Source organism: Antennarius striatus, chromosome 3 (assembly GCF_040054535.1).
Source record: "Antennarius striatus isolate MH-2024 chromosome 3, ASM4005453v1, whole genome shotgun sequence".
Classification (NCBI taxonomy): Eukaryota; Metazoa; Chordata; class Actinopteri; order Lophiiformes; family Antennariidae; genus Antennarius; species Antennarius striatus.
In genome coordinates this window covers 3,127,090-3,147,219 of record NC_090778.1, presented here as the reverse complement: position 1 = coordinate 3,147,219, position 20,130 = coordinate 3,127,090, and the positions used below count along the sequence as shown (strand labels likewise).

General features: G+C 41.7%; 2 protein-coding genes across 4 annotated transcripts; both read right to left on the bottom strand.

The window, feature by feature from the left end:
* Positions 1–498: 498 nt before the first annotated feature.
* Positions 499–9,761, bottom strand: ogfod2 (2-oxoglutarate and iron-dependent oxygenase domain containing 2). 2 transcript variants are annotated; one of them, XM_068311026.1, is made up of 7 exons: positions 9,562–9,761; positions 9,321–9,377; positions 8,167–8,277; positions 7,971–8,067; positions 7,524–7,648; positions 7,065–7,322; positions 499–1,773 (listed from the first exon to the last, which is right to left on the bottom strand). In XM_068311026.1, exons 1-7 carry the CDS (start codon positions 9,685–9,687, stop codon positions 1,510–1,512), a joined length of 1,038 nt encoding a protein of 345 aa, XP_068167127.1. In that variant the 5' UTR covers positions 9,688–9,761; the 3' UTR covers positions 499–1,509. The 2 variants fall into 2 exon arrangements, with proteins under 2 accessions (XP_068167127.1, XP_068167128.1); XM_068311027.1 differs by having other exon boundaries at positions 7,524–7,645.
* Positions 9,762–10,072: 311 nt separating this feature from the next.
* LOC137592692 (VIP36-like protein) lies at positions 10,073–16,218 on the bottom strand. 2 transcript variants are annotated; one of them, XM_068311025.1, is made up of 8 exons: positions 15,952–16,218; positions 15,287–15,405; positions 14,979–15,096; positions 14,541–14,623; positions 14,139–14,300; positions 13,681–13,795; positions 13,439–13,552; positions 10,073–12,414 (listed from the first exon to the last, which is right to left on the bottom strand). In XM_068311025.1, exons 2-8 carry the CDS (start codon positions 15,368–15,370, stop codon positions 12,272–12,274), a joined length of 819 nt encoding a protein of 272 aa, XP_068167126.1. In that variant the 5' UTR covers positions 15,371–15,405; positions 15,952–16,218; the 3' UTR covers positions 10,073–12,271. The 2 variants fall into 2 exon arrangements, with proteins under 2 accessions (XP_068167126.1, XP_068167125.1); XM_068311024.1 differs by having other exon boundaries at positions 15,997–16,218.
* Positions 16,219–20,130: the final 3,912 nt, after the last annotated feature.

Here is a 20,130-nt window from a genome sequence, read left to right as displayed (position 1 = left end):
TGTTTGTCCCACAGTGGAAATCTGGCCCACAGAACCCACTGATCTAAAGACTTGCATCGCTCGCAGCATTCAAATGCATCTTTAGTGTGATGGTTGAGACGGATCCATGATGTCATAGAATACATGGTGAGTGTGTGATGTGTGACGGTTGTGTTACAGTCCTCTGTGTTCATATGAAGGTGTTTAGAACTGCTGACATCCACGTTTGCTAGCTTGGCATCTCCTGAATGTAAAGTGTGTGTGTGTGTGTGTGTGTGTGTGTGTGTGTGTGTGTGTGTGTGTGTGTGTGTGTGTGTGTGTGTGTGTGTGTGTGTGTGTGTGTGTGTGTGTTTGTGTGTGTGTGTGAATAAAACAGACACTTCGAGAGGTTTTGCTCCACAGGTGGTCAAAAACTCCACAGAGGACCTCTGAGCAACTTTCCATGTTTCACAGCAACTGAAAGGCAATGCGGTCTCTGGGCTTGTGACACTTTGATTTACACTCTCTGACTCGTTTCAGTCCATTAATGAATGAGATTTAATTGTTGGAACAAAAAACAACGGTTATTCTGTCCATCAATAGAAACACAATAATTATATTCAACAGTGGGTTCGTGAAACAGGAGTACAGCAACATTGCTGATCGTAAAGTAATGTAAAAATGATTCATTTCATTCCAATTTGGAATAGAGGCTAACGGTTTGTTTTTTTTAAACAAATCCTTCTACTTAATTATTTTCTCCAGACACCCACCAGTTTCTAATACATTAATATTCTTACATTCATTGAGCTTCAACAAGCCCGTCTTGTTGGAGAAAAAAGGTTGAAGGCTTGTGAGCCTGCAGGGCAGAAGCCATTTTAAAAAGAATGTGTCTATACAAGGATTGGAATCAAGATTAACTACTTCAGAGCTATGAATTATTTAAATATTTTTTACAAACTTCTGGTGTGGCAAGGATGTATTATGTCCTGTGCTGAGTGAGAATCTTGTGTTCAGCCATTGGTTGAATTAATTTATGTATATTTTGTTTAGTTAGATGGTGAAACATCTTTTATTTCAAAGGCATATTCTAATTAATCCGAAGGGAATAATCAGTGTGAGGATCCTGACTGAGATTCAGTACTGCATGTAATAATCTTAAAGTATTCTAGTTTAATGTCCAACAGTTCCCTTTTTCTGTTTTCATTTTTTCATAAAGTTTTTTTTTTTTACCAGAGCATTCAGCAAACCAATTTTCGATTGATTCATACGTTGCTAAAGCAGAACTAAACAAACCACATCGTATGACTAAAATTATAGCTTTAGTTTGTTATTATCGTCATACTATTGTTTATGAATGTGAATTCCTTTTTGCGTGAATCTATTTTGGATTTTGTGAATGGGATTATTTTTGTAATTTTTTTTTTTTATGAATAAACGTGCTTTTAAAAATGAAAAGAGTGACCACACTTCCTTCTAGAAAACATTACGGGGGTTGATCTGAACGCGTCCGTCAGTGGCGTCACTGAAGCCGTGTGGAGGCGGGTCGGCTCACGTCAGCACACACGTGTTCGCAGGCGTGTGCGTCTCTTTGGTGAAGCCGTCAGCAAAGCCCACTCCCTCTACCAGCGTGGGCCTCCTGCTGCACATGGGGCACAGCTGGTTCCGCTCCTGAGAGGCCCTCATCCAGATGATGAGGTTCCAGCGCTGGCCGGAGGAGATGGGCAGGGCTCCGTGCATCTGTTGGCCACGATGGAGGAGACCTTCGGTCACCCTGTGTTCCACCTCTGAACACTCCGTCTCATTTAAAGGCACCTGAAGGGGCCACCAAGAATGACATATCCCAACATGAATATCATTAAAAAGCATCATTTCATGGGTAAAAGTCACACACCTGAACATGAGCTTCTGTCTCCAGAAATTCACCAAATACTAATGATCCACAATAAACGTCTCATTTACACAATGTTTCACAGATCTTATGTGTCTTCTTCTTCTTCTTTTCCTTTCGGCCTTTCCCTTCAGGGGTCGCCACAGTGAATCAGTTGCCTCCATCTAAACCTGTCTTCTGCATCCTCTTCTCTCACACCAACTACCTTCATGTCCTCTTTCACTACATCCATAAACCTCCTCTTTGGTCTTCCTCTAGGCCTCCTGCCTGGCAGTTCAAAACTCAGCATCCTTCTACCAATATATTCACTATCTCTCCTCTGGACATGTCCAAACCATCTCAGTCTGGCCTCTCTGACTTTATCTCCACCCTCTAACATGTGCTGTCCCTCTGATGTACTCATTCCTGAGAGAGAACCTCAGCATCTTCATCTCTGCTACCTCCAGCTCTGTCTCCTGTCTTTTCTTCAGTGACACTGTCTCTAGACCAAACAACATCGCTGGTCTCACCACAGTTTTGTACACCTTTCCTTTCATTTTAGCTGAAACTCTTCTATCACACATCACACCTGACACTTTCCTCCACCCGTTCCATCCTGCCTGGACACGCTTCTTCACCTCTTTTCCACACTCTCCATTGCTCTGGACTGTTGACCCTAAGTACTTCAAATCCTCCACCTTCTTGATCTCTTCTCCCTGTAACCTCACTCTTCCACTTGGGTCCCTCTCATTCACACACATGTACTCTGTCTTACTGCGGCTAACCTTCATTCCTCTCCTTTCCAGGACAAACCTCCACCTCTCTAGCTTCTCCTCCACCTGTTCCCTGCTCTCACTGCAGATCACAATGTCATCTGCAAACATCATAGTCCATGGAGATTCCTGTCTAACCTCGTCTGTCAGCCTGTCCATCACCATAGCAACAAGAAGGGGCTCAAAGCTGATCCCTGATGCAGTCCCACTTCCACCTTGAACTCCTCTGTCACACCTACAGCACACCTCACCACTGTCTTATAGTCCTCATACATGTCCTGCACCGCTCTAACATACTTCTCTGCCACTCCAGACTTCTTCATACAATACCACAGTTCCTCTCTCGACACCCTGTCATCAGCTTTCTCCAGATCTACAAAAACACAATGCAGCTCCCTCTGGCCTTCTCTGTACTTCTCTATCAACATCTTCAAAGCAAATACTGCATCTGTAGTACTCTTTTCTTGGCATGAAACCATACTGCTGCTCACAAATGTTCACTTCTGCCCTTAGTCTAGCTTCCACTACTCTCTCCCATAACTTCATTGTATGGCTCATCAGCTTTATTCCTCTGTAGTTGCCACAACTCTGCACATCTCCCTTGATCTTGATTTTTGCAAAAACACTTTAATCACATTCAAACATTTTTCAATTTTACATTAGCCGAAGCACTAAAGTGCCTCAGAAGATGTTTTGCAAAAAAACTTCAATCACATTTAACATTTAGAACATTTTACAATTTTTCATTAGATGAAATTTCAAAAACACTAAACACTCAAAAATATTTAACACCAAGAAACAAAGGGAAATACAATATAAAAATTAGTACATTATAACAGGAAGTTTGCAAAAGTGAGGTGGTCATCAACTAAAGTGCATAGGACATTTTTGTAACACCAGATGTTCCTAAAGTTATTCAGGTCTTTTGTCAATTTATAGAAACCAAATTCTAGTTTTAAGCGTCTGACATCTGATGTTACAGCAAAAAACAGTAGCTGCTTCTTGAACAGTATTGTTTTCAATTCTCCTGTTCCTGGTCACATAAATTGCAAGTTTTGCCTCCCCAGAAATAAAATTTCTTAAAAATGGGCACCAGCACACTTCTCCTCCATTCCTCAGGCATCTTCTCACTATCTAAGATCCTGTTGAACAACCCAGTCAGAAACTCTACTGCCACCTCTCCTAGACACTTCCAAACTTCTACAGGTATGTCATCAAGACCGACTGTCTTTCCACTCTTCATCCTCTTCAATGCCCTCCTCACTTCATCTTGACTATCTTTGCTACTTCCTGTTCCACAACAGTCACCTCTTCTAGTCTTTGTTCTCTCTCATTTTCAACATTCATCAACTCTTCAAAGTACTTTTTCTATCTTCCCATCACACTACTGGTACCTGTCAATAGACTTCCATCCCTATCCTTAATCACCCTAACCTGCTGCACGTCCTTCCCATCTCTATCTCTCTGTCTTGCCAACCGGTATAGATCAGTCTCTCCCTCCTTACTGTCCAACCTAGCATACAAGTCATCATAAGCCCCTTGTTTGGCCTTTGCTACCTCTACCTTCACCTTTCACTGCATCTCCCTGTACTCCTGTCAACTCTCCTCAGTCCTCTCAGTGTCCCACTTCCTCTTAGCTAACCTCTTTCTCTGTATACACTCCTGTACCTCCTCATTCCACCACCAAGTCTCCTTATCTACTTTCCTTCCAGATGACACACCAAGTACTCTCCTACCTGTCTCCCTGATCACATTAGCTGCAGTTGTCCAGTCATCTGGGAGCACCTCCTGACCACCCAGAGCCTGTCTTAACTCCTTCCTAAAAGTCATGCAACACTCTTCCCTTTTCAGCTTCCACCATTTCCTCTTCTGCTCTGCCTTTGCCCTCTTGATCTTCCTCACCACCAGAGTCATCCTGCACACCACCATCCTATGCTGTTTGGCTGCACTCTCGCCTACCACTACTTTACAGTCACTGATCTCCTTCAGATTACACCGTCTACACAAGATGTAGTCTACCTGTGTGCTCCTACCTCCACTCTTAACGGTCCCCCTATGTTCCTGTCTCTTCTGGAAGAAAGTATGCACTATAGCCGTTTCCATCCTTTTTGCAAAGTCAACTACCATCTGTCCGTGTTCCTCTCCTGGATACCAAACCTGCCCATCACCTCCTCATCACCTCTGTTTCCTGCACCAACATGTCCATTGAGGTCTGCACCAATGATAACTCTCACTTCTAGGTATGCTCTGCATCACTTCATCAAGGTCCGACCAGAATTTCTCCTTCTCCTCCAGCTCACATCCTACCTGTGGAGCATACCCACTAACAACATTGAACATCACACCTTATATTTCTAGCTTCAGACTCATCACTCTATCCGACACTCTTTTTACCTCCAGGACATTCCTAACAAACTCCTCCTTCAAGATAACTCCTACTCCAATTATCTTCCTATCTACACCATGAAAGAACAACTTGAACCCTGCTCCTAAACTTCTAGCCTTGCTACCTTTCCACCTGGTCTCCTGGACACACAGTATGTCTACCTTCCTCCTCTGCATCCTGTCAACCAACTCTCTACCTTTTCCTGTCATAGTTCCAACATTCAACGTCCCTACTCTCAGTACTATACTCTTGGGGTTCTTCTTCTCTTTCCTCCTCTCCTTCTACAGATCTTTTGTGTGATTATCTATTATTTTAGATGTGTCAGTATTATCTTCTGGTTATTATTTAACCCATTGAAACGGAATCTCTTTCCATAATTTTTTTAATTAAATTTAATTTGGTTTTGAATTAAGAAATAACTAAAAAACTAACTAGGTTTTGAACTAGGTTTTATGCTAGCTAGTTTTTTAATTAACCCACTCGGTTTTGAACAACTTAGGTTTTGAATTATTATTTAACATAAAGTATATTTATGTTATTATTTAATGATTATTTGTTTATGTTTACACTGTATGTTTGGACTTTTACACCAGGGGGTGTACTAATACTAATAGGGGGGCATGTGATTGATTGACTAACAAAAAAAAATAGAGTGTGCATTCTTAATTTTCCTTCGGGGATTATAACAGTGTATTAAATTAAATTAAATTGAATTAAATCATATTATGCTTTCAATTGCTCCTTGGAGAGTAATTTTTTGAATTTGAATCATGACTATATATTTAGTGGGTCTGGAGTATTTGCTAAACCCACCACCAGTCTACTAGACAAAATTCCAACTACGCTTCTTAAAGAGGTATTATCATTAATAAATAAACCCTACTGTCAATAATTGACCATTCCTTAAAAATACGTTATTTGCCATAATATTTGCCTCCTCTCAAACTATAGGCAGATCTCCAACCTGCCATTCCTGCCAGACAGCTAAATGACAACCTGTTGGAGAATCATTTGTTAGAGGATTTTCAGTTAGGTTTTAGAACAAACTGCACTGCTAAAAGTAAAAATGACCTTTTAATAGTGTCTGAGAAAGGGCTTCAATCTGTTTTAGTTTTATTAGACCCGAGTGCACCATTCGATACTGATGATCATAATATTCTTCTCAGGAGATTAGAAGATGAAGTGGGAATTAAAAACTCAGCATTAAACTGGTTTAGGTCGTAACTATCCGACCGATTTCAGTCTCTCCTTGTTAATAATAAATCCTCAGATCAAGAGACTCTTACCTGTGGATTACGTCAAGGATCTGTTCTGGGGCCAATACTGTTCAATCTACACATGTTACCATTGGGAAATATTATAAGAAAACATTAATTTTCACTGTTATGCAGACAACACTCAATTATATTTGTCAATTAAAACGAACAAATCTGATCAACTAAATGAAAGACTTGCCTCAGGGATATTAAATCTTGAATGCTGAACAGTAACAAAACTGCAGTTTTTATTATTGGGCCAAAGCATCTTAGAGATCCTTTTTCTAATACTGTAATTCACTTAGATAACACTGCTTTATCCTCCACTTGGGAGTGATTTTTGATCAAGATCTGTCCTATAACTCATATTAAGTCTGTGTCTCGGAGAGGCCTTCTAAAAAACATTGCTAAAATTAGAAATTTCTTATCCTGTAAAGACACATAGAGTCACACATGTAAGACATAATGTCTTAAGAGGCCCACCAGGCAATTTATAGATTATAACTCATCATTGTTCAATACATTTAATCTATAATCTGTCATAACTATTGATAAATTGCATTAGAAAAGAGTGTAGTCATAAAGCATTATGAATGCATTATAGTACATTCTGAATGCTTTATTAATACACTGTAGCAAAGATTTACAAAATTCTGATGGTCACACAAATTCATCACTTATTTAGCAGCTTAATGTGTGTATTTGTAATGATATTGTTTAAACTCTTCCAAAAAGGACCATGTTTCCACCTGCAGGATGGCGTGTGGCAGCTGCAGCAGCAGCAACCGCTCTATCAGGAACACGTTCCATCAAACGTTCACCTGTTTCATGTCTCCAAAGTAAAGGTTGCCGTCAGTGAAGTCCTTCCCCAGCGAGACGTTCAGGGTGACCTCTGCATTGTCGTAGTGGTAGCTCAGGTCCAGGTCTTCCTTCATGTCATACTTGACAATGAAGGCCTTGTGGCTGTCAAGACAGCGCCCCCCGCAGTCTGGGTACAGAACGGAGGTGAGCGGATGCAGATAACGCTCACGGAGGGGCGTGATCAAGCCCTTGTCAAAGCCCAGCTCATCAAGGAGGATCTGGATCAGAGTGAAGACTGTCATGAATAACAGCAGGAAAGATCAGGTAGAACAGATTTAATTCTCCAACGTTCTCACAGCCACAAAAAGTCAAGAGCGCTTCTGTGTTTTCGATCCTGATTTAAAGTTTCAGCTCCTGAACCCTGATCAAACAAACCCTGAATATCTTTACAGCTGACACTCCACCAGTGGACACATTACCCCGTAATGGTTCATGCTGTTGGGTCTTCCTTTTGGGGTGGACGACCGCTCAAAGTGTTCCAGCTCCTCCACCAAATCCACGCAGAAACTTTTCTCAAACATGGGGAAGCGATACACCCGAGCTGCTTCAGCAAAAAGACGGGAAAGAGAAACATTTACACACATCAATATATTAAGAGTCAAAGTCTGGAACTGCAGTCCAATAAAATATTACACATGAAAAAGACAGCTACAGCGTAGCATAACATACCAGCTTTAGTGGAATTAGTTTTTCAGAACAAAGCTGAAAGAGACTAAATTTAACTGAATCTACTGACCAGAAATAAGATGGGAAATAAATTAAATTTAACCTGCAACATCAGACTATTGAAAAATATTGAACAACTCTTTTACTCTCTCTCATACACACACACACACACACACACACACACACACACACACACCTACCTGCTTCTTCCTCTATCAGGTCGGTCAGACCTTCACTGGAGTCCTTGCTACCACAGGATTCCACCATCTGCAGGAACTTTGGTGCCAGGTAGGATTCCTGAGGAGAGGAGGTGTGCAGTGTCTTCACGAGGCAGGACTGACATCATCAGTGACATCAACGAAATCATCTAAGGTTGATGTCTGACGCAGGACATACCTGCAGTTGGTAGACGTGAGGATGAAGAGGCTGGTATTCCTCCTTTATAGCAGCAGCTCTCTCAGCAGATGTCACACCGAGACACTGTCGCCTGCCCACCTCCTGAGAAATCTAATCCAGAGCCACACAGTTGACCTGCTGTAGACAAGTAGGCCTAGGAGAGTCACCTCATGATCAAAGGCCTTCTGGTCTTGCCTTAAGAATGATTCTCAAGCCAGAACACACCACACGTCTAATAACACTCTTCTAAATGGCTTTTGAACGCTTTATTCCATTGGTGAGGAGATAACACAGAACTAAATGAAAAAAATCAGATTTATGTCAATGGCTGGTTTTAGTAGGGAGTGTTTACTACATGGTGTTTCTATAAAATCCTGACCATCATGTTCAAGTTTGGCTGCAGGACTGAGTCTGGTTGACTTGCAGGTGGTTCTGAGTTCAAACGTTAAATGAATGCTGGATCTACAGCACAAAACAGGACACATCTGCTTGTGTCATGATGACTGGTTTCTAAATGGACCAACAATGCCTCTGTAGTGAAATTAACACACATGAAACGCCAACAGTCTACAGTAATGATAATATTGACCATGTCCAGGTGATTAGTTCAGGTCCACTTCAAATGTCTCGCTGTGATAGTCTAAACCAGGGGTATCAAACTCATTTTCACCAGGGGCCACATCAGCACAATGACTGTAATCAAAGGACCAGATGTAAATCAATGTAATGTAAAATAAATGTAACCACTCCTTAATGTTAAATAACTCTGAATTTATTACTAATTCAAGTTACAAACATAACAGTTTCACAGAACAAAATGTGTTTTTCTGTTTCTCTGTTATCAATCAAGGATCAAGCTATCCAAGAGATTAAAGAAAAATAACATCAAACACAAGTTAGGACATTCCTTTTTTTTTCTCCAAAAAATCTTTTGTCAGAGCTAAAAAGGGCTCAATTAGTGCATTGTGGGAAATGTAGTTTTTGGTCAAAGCACACTTTTGACCTATTTATTTTTGGACACTGACTTTTCATGCTCTCGTGGGCCACATTTGGCCCCCGGGCCTTGAGTGTGGTGGATGTGGTCTAAACCCATAAACTCTGCCTTCATTCACAGCAGTCATAGAGAAACACACCCAAAAACTGAAAGTTGTCACCTCTTTGAGCACTTCTTCGAACTGATGCTCCGTCACACAGCCGAGACTCCGGAGCAGCTGCGGAACCACAGGTAACAGGACACACACACACACACACACACACACACACACACACACACACACACACACACACACACACACACACACACACACACACACACACACACACACGCCAGTGGACAGCAGGTCAGAACCCGCAATGTCGCTCCGGACCTGCTGCTGCTGGTTCGGTTCTACTCACGGCTCCGTAGTCCCGCCGGAACTGCTGCTCCGACACAAAGCTGACATGGAGCTTGTATTCCTCCAGGAAAATGTTTTCAGTTGTGAAACACTTGCAAATATAAAACTGTGTGTTTCGGCTTGACATAACTACTAAATTAAAGCAAAGAAACACGAAAGAAAATCGAAATAACTTCACCAGAACTGCAGCTAAGAAAAACACGGAAGTGCTACGGGATAAACAACGTGTGTTTCCGGTTTGTGTCAAAATAAAAGTCTCAAAAACCAACGTACATCCAACCGTATTTTATTGTCGTTTTGTGATTTATATTAATATACATATATATATATTTATATGTATATATATATTAATATATATATATATATATTAATATATTTATATACATATATATATATATATCATAAACACTTACAAAGCTATTTACCAACCTATATCTAACTTTCAACTGATCCATTTGTCTCTGATGGGATCAGTTGGATCCATGAACAGGCACAAAGAAGCCACATCAGCAAAATCACCAGTTTATTTTGTACTGAAAAACAGCAGTAATACAAAATACTTTTCACACACCTCATACAAGTTTGTATTAAAATGATAAACTGTTGATGTTTGACTCATGCTCATGACGGCACGACTACAACACGCTGATACCATACAGCCAGCAGGAATAGAGACAGAAACACACGGCTACCCTGATTTTCTGCTACAACTACATGAAATCAGACTTTGACAACCTCAAGTCAGATTTCAAAAAACTTTGACCAAAGCGGTAGGAGACCCAGATAAACCACACACAGTTTGCGTTCTCATTTAGTGTTGAATCTTAAATTCAGATCTTTATTTACTAAACTTGTATTTGTTACTGAGGAGAATTTTCTTCACAGTCGAGGTTCAGGGAGAACTTTGATTGGACTCACTGATGTCTGCAAGCGTCCAGCATTAAGAGTCTAATCTTATACTTTACTCTGAAGTACCCTTTATCTCACATTGCTTAATGTTAGCAGTGCTGCATTCTTAATGATTTCACTCTCATTTGCAGAACTTTTGTTCTCCATTCTGTTCCCTCCTCTCATAATCTGTCGGGATTAGGGATAGAGATCCTCTGAAGGGAAACTGGATGATGTCGGTCATTAACAGTTATTCTCCAATGTTTTGGAGCCACACAAATAGAAATACTGGATTTTGTATGCAAAACAAAATGGTCTGGAAGGAGCAGGATGGAGAAGGATGAACTGGTTTCCAGTCATACAGCAACACCTAGTGGACAAAAAGGGAAATGTGATTTTACAACCAACCAACAATCACAGTCCTCGCTGCTTTGTCAGAGGGACAATGTCTAAATAGAAGCTAAAGTAATGGAAAAAAATCTTAAAGCTTTAAGATATGAACATTTATATTATGTCTTGTGCTTAAAACTTTAACACTGAGTTTGGGGACCGGCAGTCCAACCTGCTAACTGCAGTTTGCTAACAATCAAACTGTCCAATAAACTCCACTAAAGGTTTAACACTCATTTACATGTTAGAACAGTTCACTATGAGCATTGTTATATCTATAAAGACATTTAAATCTTTTTCTTTCTGCATCATTTCTGTCTTTGTGAGGAAAAACATTTGTCTGACTCTCAATCAACAAATAAAAAATGAGATTCGAACCTCAAGTCGACTGTTGTTAGAGGGCTGTGACCGATTGATTGATTGTAATGTTAAACAGTTTCATCCAGGAACATGTCCGATGAGACTAAGGCACCAAGTTATGAGGATTTATATTCTACAAAAAACAAACCAAAAACTAGACAATCTTCACATTTACACTGTCCAGTTGAATCAAAAATCACATTTGACTACACGATCCTGCTTACAGCTTATGACACACAATGCATGCCGGGGGCCAAAAGTGAAAACATGATCTCAAATGAGTGAACATTAATGAAAATAAAATGAAAAAGGGCTCACATCTGTGGAAAGTGGGATTTCAAGTATTAGCTTTATTTTGCTAGTGAGGCACTTCAGGCAGCCCAGCCAGATTTTTATTTAAATGAATAAAAATCTCTGAACGACGTCGCTCGTGATGAGGAGCTGCGCCGACCGATGAGGCCCTCATATCTAGAGCTCACTGCAGGTTGATTCATTCAGTGCAGAGACGTTGATCCACAGGTCAGCTGGTTACATCAGCAGCTAAAGGTCAAGCTACAGGTCAGGCTACCGCTGCACAACTGCACCACCCAGTGGCAACCAGAGATAACTACATGCTAAAAGTCACACCTCAGTCCTGTAACGTCAGGAAACTACACAGCATCTGAGATTTTTTTTCTGAAAATTGTGTTTGACCAAGAAAACAAAATGTTCAGAGAACCCAAAATCCAAAATTTTAGACCCACATAGTGTCCATTTGTGCAGATTTTGCAGACCCGTTGTGTTGAACTGTTAGTCGAGAAAGGATTTTTAACATAAAAGGTCCACTAAAAGAATTTGATCTCATCCTTAAGACGAGGAACTAAAATGAATAATCTAATATTTCACAGCTGCCTCGTCTGCTCATGATCTCCTCGCCAGTATTTTTCACAGCTGTATTGATGGGGCTGGACTTCAGATCCCGACGTTGTTCATTCACTTTAGTCGATAGAAGCTACGGCAGTCTTTCCAATTATCGTGTATCCTGTTCATAAAGACAAACACACTCTACGAATCACCGATCCATCGCTCTGTGATCAGTAGAACCGCTTGCGTCTGTTTTCCTTCCAGCGTCCGTAAAGGACCAGCCCGACCACGGCGAGCACCCCGAGCCCCAGGATGGAGAAGAGGACGGTGAAGAAGAAGTGGACTCCACGCCCCCCTTCCTCCTCAATTTCAACTGCAAAGAGGATCACAGATTCACCATCAGACACAAACAGCACATCTTGTGAGCACCGAAACTAGAAGACAGCATTTCACTTGAAACACCTGATGGCAGACAACTTAGAGAGTTTATAAAAGTTTAAGATTTAATTGGTCAATACAGTTTTAGAATGTTCTCTCTGATCCTGAAAAGTTCCAAAAAAAGTTTTGGATATGTGATTCAAGTCATATTGAATCACATATTGAAAGTGTAATTATCAGTGGAAGGGTCAACAAAACTCCTTTGTGATATCATGTTTTTACAGGAATTCCACATTAATGTTTGATAGTAAAAAGAATTTAAGCTTTAAAAAGAAGCTCACCTCGGCCAACCCAAAAACTAATATTAAAAAAATCATTTCAGTGCTTTTTTTTGCCATTTAGTAGAAAAGCTGAAAAATTACACAATGATGACATACTGTAAATATTTGTGGACTCAACCCATATTGTCTGTTTGGTTTCAGAATTTGTTTAAACCAAAGTTGCTGATCTTGACAAAAAAAATTGAGCCTTTGGCTTTTCCCCTGTTAACTGTGGTGCCGAGTTGAATTTGCATCCTGAGAAGGGGGGGGGGGGCACCATGTTTGGAGGAATTGACTAATTGGCCTCCGCAGCTTTTGATTATTTATTTTTTTCTGGAACACAATATTCACAATATTCGACCTGTTTAGGATAAGTGGTTCCAAATAAAGGATGGAGGGATAATAAATGACTGCCTGACAAAGGGCTCATGCAATCAGACCCTTCCATACAGTTTGGAACCTTGCCTCGCCTCACCAGGACGCCCTTTGATACCGTCGTCTGTTATCAGTGAACCTGTTCACACACAGTGTGTCACGAACATCAAACACAAAATGAGCAAATATTTAGAAAAATCAATGAAAACCAAAAAGAAGTTCTAGATAAATGATCTGTGTTGCTTTCTTTGAATCTGTGTTAAAAGGATTTAGTCCCAGTCTTGACTGTTTTTAGAATCAGGGTTGTACGAGAGGAAGATCTACCTTTGAACTGAGTCATTTCCACACTGGGAATGATGAGCTCCTCCTCCTCCTCTTCCTCAGCCATCGTCTGTGATGATAACTGGTACAACTTCATGGAGATGATGTCATGGTTATCTAGAGTAGAACACACAAATCAGCCACAACCGACCAAATAACTCACCAACTTATTTCTCCTGACAGTTTTTAGTGTTTATGAGATTTGAATCCTCTTAATTTAAATCAACAATCTTGAGTTTTCTTACCTGACAAATCTCCGGTGGCGGAGGAAGCCCCCAGGAAGTAGCCCAGAGGAAGACGCAGCCCCGTGATGTCAGCGCAGTCTTTCCAGTCCTGCTTACCATCGACGTCCACCAGGACCTGGAGGGAAGGTGAGAGGAGTGATGAAACACTGACGGAGGATGAAGGAGCTCTGGGTCGTCTTTATTATTTCATAGGTGTTACTTCAGAACCTTCGATGAGGATTTTGTAACTTGAAAGGATGCATCGGGATCAACCAGAACCACAAATCATTAAAATCCTTCAGGACAAAGATTTACAACGTATGAGTCTGTGGTGTGAACTTTAAATGACTTTTGAAGTAAAAAAAATTAAATGACACCATTAAACCTCTCTGGGTTTTAGCACTGCTTGGAACAAAGGACACAGGTACACGACCCAACCTTCAGTCAGCTGATCCCACCGTCATGAGAGGGTTTCGTACCGTCAGTCTCTTCCTGGAGTATCTAACCAGGAGAAAGGAGTCGTAAATTGAGTTTCGAGCCAAAGCCGTACATCCCCCCAGCTCTGTGGGCCGTCCGTCCTGATCGTGGTCGTACGACAGCGTTCCGTTTCCCAGCATCACTGACACATATGGGAAAGCTCTCTGGAAATAAGATGGGGGAATTAAACTCAATGCAAAAACAAACAAACAAAAAAAAAAAAGACACAAAATGTTCTGTTACGCTGTCATGCGATCACAATCTGGAAACACACTCTCTTCTCCACATATTTGAAGGAGGAAAATATGACACACCTAAGATTACTAGAACTTGCGTGTGTGTGCGTGTGTGAACATGTTGACGTATTCTTAGGCGTGAAACAGGAGCTACAACCTGTCACTCACGTCATGCTTTTTGTCTGCATTGGGGTAAGTGTCCACAAATATTCCAAGTCCAATGAACTGGTTCATGTTCCCAAAGACAGGACCTGTGAAGACAGAGTGATGGTCGTCACGGCGCTGTGTTACACTGAAAGCATGACCTGTTCCCCAGAGTTATCTATGGGCTTTGTGAATGAATGAATGCCTGTGTTTCAACAGTCCCCACCTCATCAGCTTCCTGCTTCAGATCATGTTTTAAAAATAAAATAGGATGGGTAGTGTTAGCAGTCAGCTTTGAAGCAGGGAGAGCACACATGCTGCCATACTCTGGCCTCTTAAGTCACAGTGAACACAATAAAGATGAAAATTCAAATAGGATTTGGGAAGACGGAGTTTATAGCATCTACTTTACTGTCACTCTTTTAAATGTCATAATTTTATAGGACCTTTGTCGCCACTTACCATTCTGCATTCGATCTTTGGTTAACCAGAAAGCCAATCCATCGCCATTAAAATTCTTCTTTCCCTTGCCATGGATTTTAAATTGTACTCGCAGCTCCCAGTCCCGCAAGAATAAAGGCTAGAAAACAAAAAATGAAGACGAGCAGGTTCTCCTTGCGTAACTCTTAGCTAGGTATGTATTTGACAAGGGGCCGATTGAGACACTGAGGGGCCCTCAATTTGTTTCTGCTGTTCGAGACTCAGTCGAGACGAGTCCGGGTCACATGATGGAATGACACGATGCCAAGACTGATGTGAAGCGGACTTACGATTCTACTCCACACCGCGCCCTGTCTGCTCTGCATGTCCGGGGTCAGCCTCACGTAGTCTGGGGTCACCATGGCCGTGCCCATCAGGTCCCAGTGTGAGGAGCTGGAGAAACTCAAGCCTGCACACAAAATACACAAGTCAGATTCAGAACCCACAGCAGCAAACTGTGTAAAGTTTGATGGATGGATGTAACAGAGAAACAGTCTATTTTTATTTCATTCACCGTTGCTAATGTCAGTACAGTTAAACCAGGTCTTTACATTGGTGACCTGTCCTCGTCGATTGCAGTGAGGGACCACTGGGCTAATTCACTGCTTTACATATTAACTGTTGCAACAGAAAGATGCAAATTCAATGCTTTAAATATACCTAAATATATTCTCCAACGAAGCAGAATTTCCACAATTTGAATACTTGAGCGGTTTAAAGTTAACGCCAGCATACTTTGCCTACATGACTCCCTAGCTACCAGTAAGCTGCTAGCTGCTAGCCTGTTAGCTGAGGTGTGTGTGTGTGTGTGTGTGTGTGTGTGTGGTGTGTGTGAAGGGACTGAGTTCCTCTGAGTTAATGATTACAGCGGCAGCTACAGGCTTGCATGAAGCCAAACACGACTTTACGAACGGGATCCTTCGCTATTCGTGACGATTGTTCGGCTCGGTATCACCTGTTAGCTAACCGCTGTGCTCGCCTCCACCTGACAGCAACGTACCCCGGTACGGCTTCACCAAAGAATATTCCTGCTTCAGAAAGTCCTCCATGAAGTCCTGCTGGTCCGCCAGCGACCGGCTCGAAAGAACACAGACGGTTAGAAACAAACATGTTAATTCACGGATGTTCGTAAAATGACGCATTGGATATAAAAAGAAGAAATTTCTCAATCGAACAGAGCTTGATTCAGCTTCGGCTGCAACCATCTTTTACGCTCCCACAAGTCACGTGATCCAAGCGGAAGTGCAGGAACCATACTTCCGGAAAATGCTTTTCATAATAAAAACCACTCTGACTAACTGAGGTGAGAAAGTTCACATATGTATATATACCAAACGTTTGTTATATAAACGTTATATAAACGTTATATATATATATATATATATATATATATATATATATATATATATATATATATATATATATATATATATATATAATGTCCCTCTCACCCTTGTGGGGTGGTATCTGTGTGTCATACTCAAGCTCGGGTCCTCTACCATGACTGGGAGTCTGAGGGTTCTGCGCAGTATCTTAGCTGTTCCTAGGACTGCGCTCTTCTGGACTGAGGCTTCAGATGTTGTTCCAGGAATCTGCTGGAGCCACTCTTCCAGTTTGGGGGTCACTGCCCCAAGTGCTCCTACTACCACGGGGACCACATTAACCTTAACCTTCCACATCTGTTCCAGCTGTTCTTTCAACCGTTGGTACTTCTCAATCTTTTCGTGTTCCTTCTTCCTGATGTTGGAGTCAGCTGGAATCACCACATCTATCACCACTGCTCTCTTCTGCTCTTTGTCCATCACCACAATGTCCAGTTTGTTAGCCAGTAGCTGTTTGTCGGTCTGGAAGCTGAAGTCCCACAGGATCTTAGCCTTGCCGTTCTCAACCACCTTCGGTGGTATGTCCCATTGGGATTTGGGTACTTCTAGTCCATACCGGGTACAGATGTTCCTGTACACTATCACAGCTACTTGGTTGTGCCTTTCCATGTATGCTGAGCTGGCGAGCATCTTACACCCTGCTACCACATGCTGGACTGACTCTGGGGCTTCTTTACATAGCCTGCACCTTGGGTCAGATCTACTGTGGTAGATATTGGCCTCTATTGCCCTTGTACTTAGGGCCTGTTCTTGTGCTGCCATGATCAGTGCCTCTGTGCTGTGTGTCAGTCCAGCTTTATTCAGCCATTGGTAGGTCTTCATGATATCAGCCACTTCCTCTATCTGACGGTGGTACATGCCGTGTAGGGGCTTGTCCCTCCATGTTGTCTCCTCCTCCTCCTCCTCTTCCTCCTCAGGTTTCTGCTGTCTAAGGCATTCACTGAGCAGTTCATCTGTTGGGGCCATCTTCCTGATGTACTCTTGGATTTTTGATGTCTCATACTGGACAGTGGCCCTGATGCTCACTAGTCCTCGGCCTCCCTCTTTCCGCTTAGTGTACAGCCTCAGGATGCTGGACTTGGGGTGAAACCCTCCATGCATGGTGAGGAGCTTTCTAGTCTTGATATCTGTGGCTTCTATCTCCTCCTTTGGCCAGCTTATGATCCCAGCGGGGTATCTGATGACCAGCAGTGGTGGTCATATATATATATATATATATATATATATATATATATATATATATATATATATATATATATATATATATATATATATATATATATATACACGATAAACAATAATATCAGACTTCATACCAAACATATGAAAACAAATGTATTGGTATTATAAACCAAGCGCACCCATCACAGAGTTCTCCCACCAGCAGGCAGCAGGCAGCCGGTTTTAACTCTGTCCATTCTGTGTGTACATGTAGACACGGGTCACACACACACTGATGTCACAGCAGTTTTCGTCACAGGGAGACGCACCCCGGATAGAAAAAGTTTCGGTTACAGCGTCCACACGACAACGCAGACCCGGCGTTTTCGTCCCGGACATCTGCGTCATCGTGTGGACGAATAAAGAATTCTGTTAATTGTTTTGCATGGTGTTTCTCCTTTTTGTGTCCATCTGAGACAGGCCATCCATAAATACTACGCTGCAGCACAAACAGGGATGATGTAGACATGGGCTGACAAATCTGAAGCTTCAACATGAAGGACACCGTACTGATGATGAATGGAACATTGAGATCTGGGCAGAACTTTGTCAGGGGATCATACATGGATGTAGAGGGGGAGAAATCTGTTGGGTTGTGGTGGGTGGTATCTCTGTACAATCTGATCACGAAAAAATCTGGATCCACATGATTTAAATAGCTGATACTACAAATCCAGCAACTTTTAAAATATCACGTGGCTGTGAGTGAGTCTGTTCTTTTTATCATTCAAGACAATGCTTAAAAAAATCCACTAAAGACCATTTTTTTGGGTTCCTGTTCAGTAATTTTGAAGACATTTCTACCTCCACCAAACAGGTTATGTTATGTGTACGTTGGTCAGGTGGTTTGTCCAGGATTATTAACACACTGCAATACAGATATACCTGGTAAATGGATAAAGCAAGTGCCAGAAATAAATTTAAAGAGTAAATAAATGACTCAAATCTATAATAATGATAAGTTATAGAGGTTTGTGTGTCATACTCATTCCGATTACCACATTTGTCCTCGCTGACATATTATAAAAACGCTCCCATCAACAAACGGTAAAGATTTCAGAAATAAGAGCCCTCATCGCTCCGATCTTTTTCCCTCCTTTGCATTGAGGAGCATCCAGTGGGTTTATCATGGTGTCTGTGTTACAAACTGATGCTAGAAATGACATTGATGTGCATGAAGACAGTGAATCAATCCTCCAATATTTAATATAATGAGCTCCAGTCACCAGATAGAAGGGTGCTGGCTAATAATCATTTAGCGTTCTCATAGTAAGATTGTCGCTGGTGTGTGTATTGGCAAGCGAATCCCATTTGACTCAGCTCTTTTGCAGTCTCCTTGCTGGCTCACCCTACCTTGTTTTGTCTTGTAAAAGAATGGGATTTATAGACAGAGCCAAGTATTGACATGTAATGTCAGACGCCAGACTTCTGTCAGGAGGAAATTACCGTAATGCAGTCAACTTGTGGTGCTATTGCTCCTCAGAGACGCACAAAGAGACAGAGCAGGAAGAGAGAGCAAACATGAAGGTGTTTATGATCCACTGCTGATTTGGGCCCCTTAGTATTTCCTGTCGATGTCCCCCTGGGATGATAATTCATTTACACTGAGAAAAGCTGCAGAAATCTGCAGAACCTTGACACTTGAAACACAAGCGTCTAGCACCTCTCCTGACACCCACGCATCTCTGTTTGTGTGTCCGTGGCAGAGACCCAGACAGACAGCACAGGGCCGCCAGCGGGGCCATAAATTCTTCCTCAGCTTATTGAGAAGAGGAGCGCACAGGGCACGATGGGGGGGCGGCAGTCGCCCCCCTGCTGTGCCAGACTTGCGCTGTAATCCCTGATTGCAAGGACAAGCGATATTTTAATATCCGTGTGTCACAGTCAGATTCAGCGCTCGACTTTATTAAAGTCATCCACACCTGTTCTCCAGTCAACAATTGGGAGGAAATGTTTCCCAAGATCAGCGGTATACACACACACACACACACACACACACACACACACACACACACACACACACACACACACACACACACACAGACACACACACACACACTAAAGACACCAGGTTGTGATTAAACCAACTCGCCCATACTAGTGTCTATGTGTTATAGTGTTCTTCTACGCACCATGACAATAAAGAAAGCATGACCTTTTAGCATCTGGTAATAACTTTTTGTGTGAGTTTGAAGGATCCAAGCAGTGATCAGTTACTTCAACATGAAAATACAGTGAGTGAAATGATCAGTCATTGATTGACAAATCTCTCCACGCTCTGACTTACTATGAATGTGTTTTAGGATGCAGTGGTTGTCTTTTAACATCTATCATTTTAATATTTCATCTGTGTAGACATACGTACTAAGAAACCAATATGTGCTCTTAGGGTCTTCATTCACAGTGGTACCTCTACTTATGAAACGCCTCAACAGGAAAATATTGCCTTTAGTTACGAAAGAAATTTCGAGTTACGAAAGGTAAAAATACAGTATGGGCTGATACTCGCAGCTCCCACAGGTTCCTGAACG

Bases quoted from the DNA above. Each gene is read 5' to 3' on its own strand.
- LOC137592692 (XM_068311024.1), bottom strand. From the start codon at position 16,201: ATGGTTGCAGCCGAAGCTGAATCAAGCTCTGTTCGATTGAGAAATTTC. The intron at 15,097-15,286 runs GTAAGTCCGCTT...TTTGTTTTCTAG, and splicing joins GCGCGGTGTGGAGTAGAATC to CCTTTATTCTTGCGGGACTG. The intron at 13,553-13,680 runs GTAAGAAAACTC...GTTCTACTCTAG, and splicing joins CGCCACCGGAGATTTGTCAG to ATAACCATGACATCATCTCC.
- ogfod2 (XM_068311026.1), bottom strand. From the start codon at position 9,687: ATGTCAAGCCGAAACACACAGTTTTATATTTGCAAGTGTTTCACAACT. The intron at 7,649-7,970 runs GTAGGTGTGTGT...TTTTTGCTGAAG, and splicing joins CCTGATAGAGGAAGAAGCAG to CAGCTCGGGTGTATCGCTTC. The intron at 1,774-7,064 runs GTGAACGTTTGA...TGGCCCCTTCAG, and splicing joins ACTTTGGAGACATGAAACAG to GTGCCTTTAAATGAGACGGA.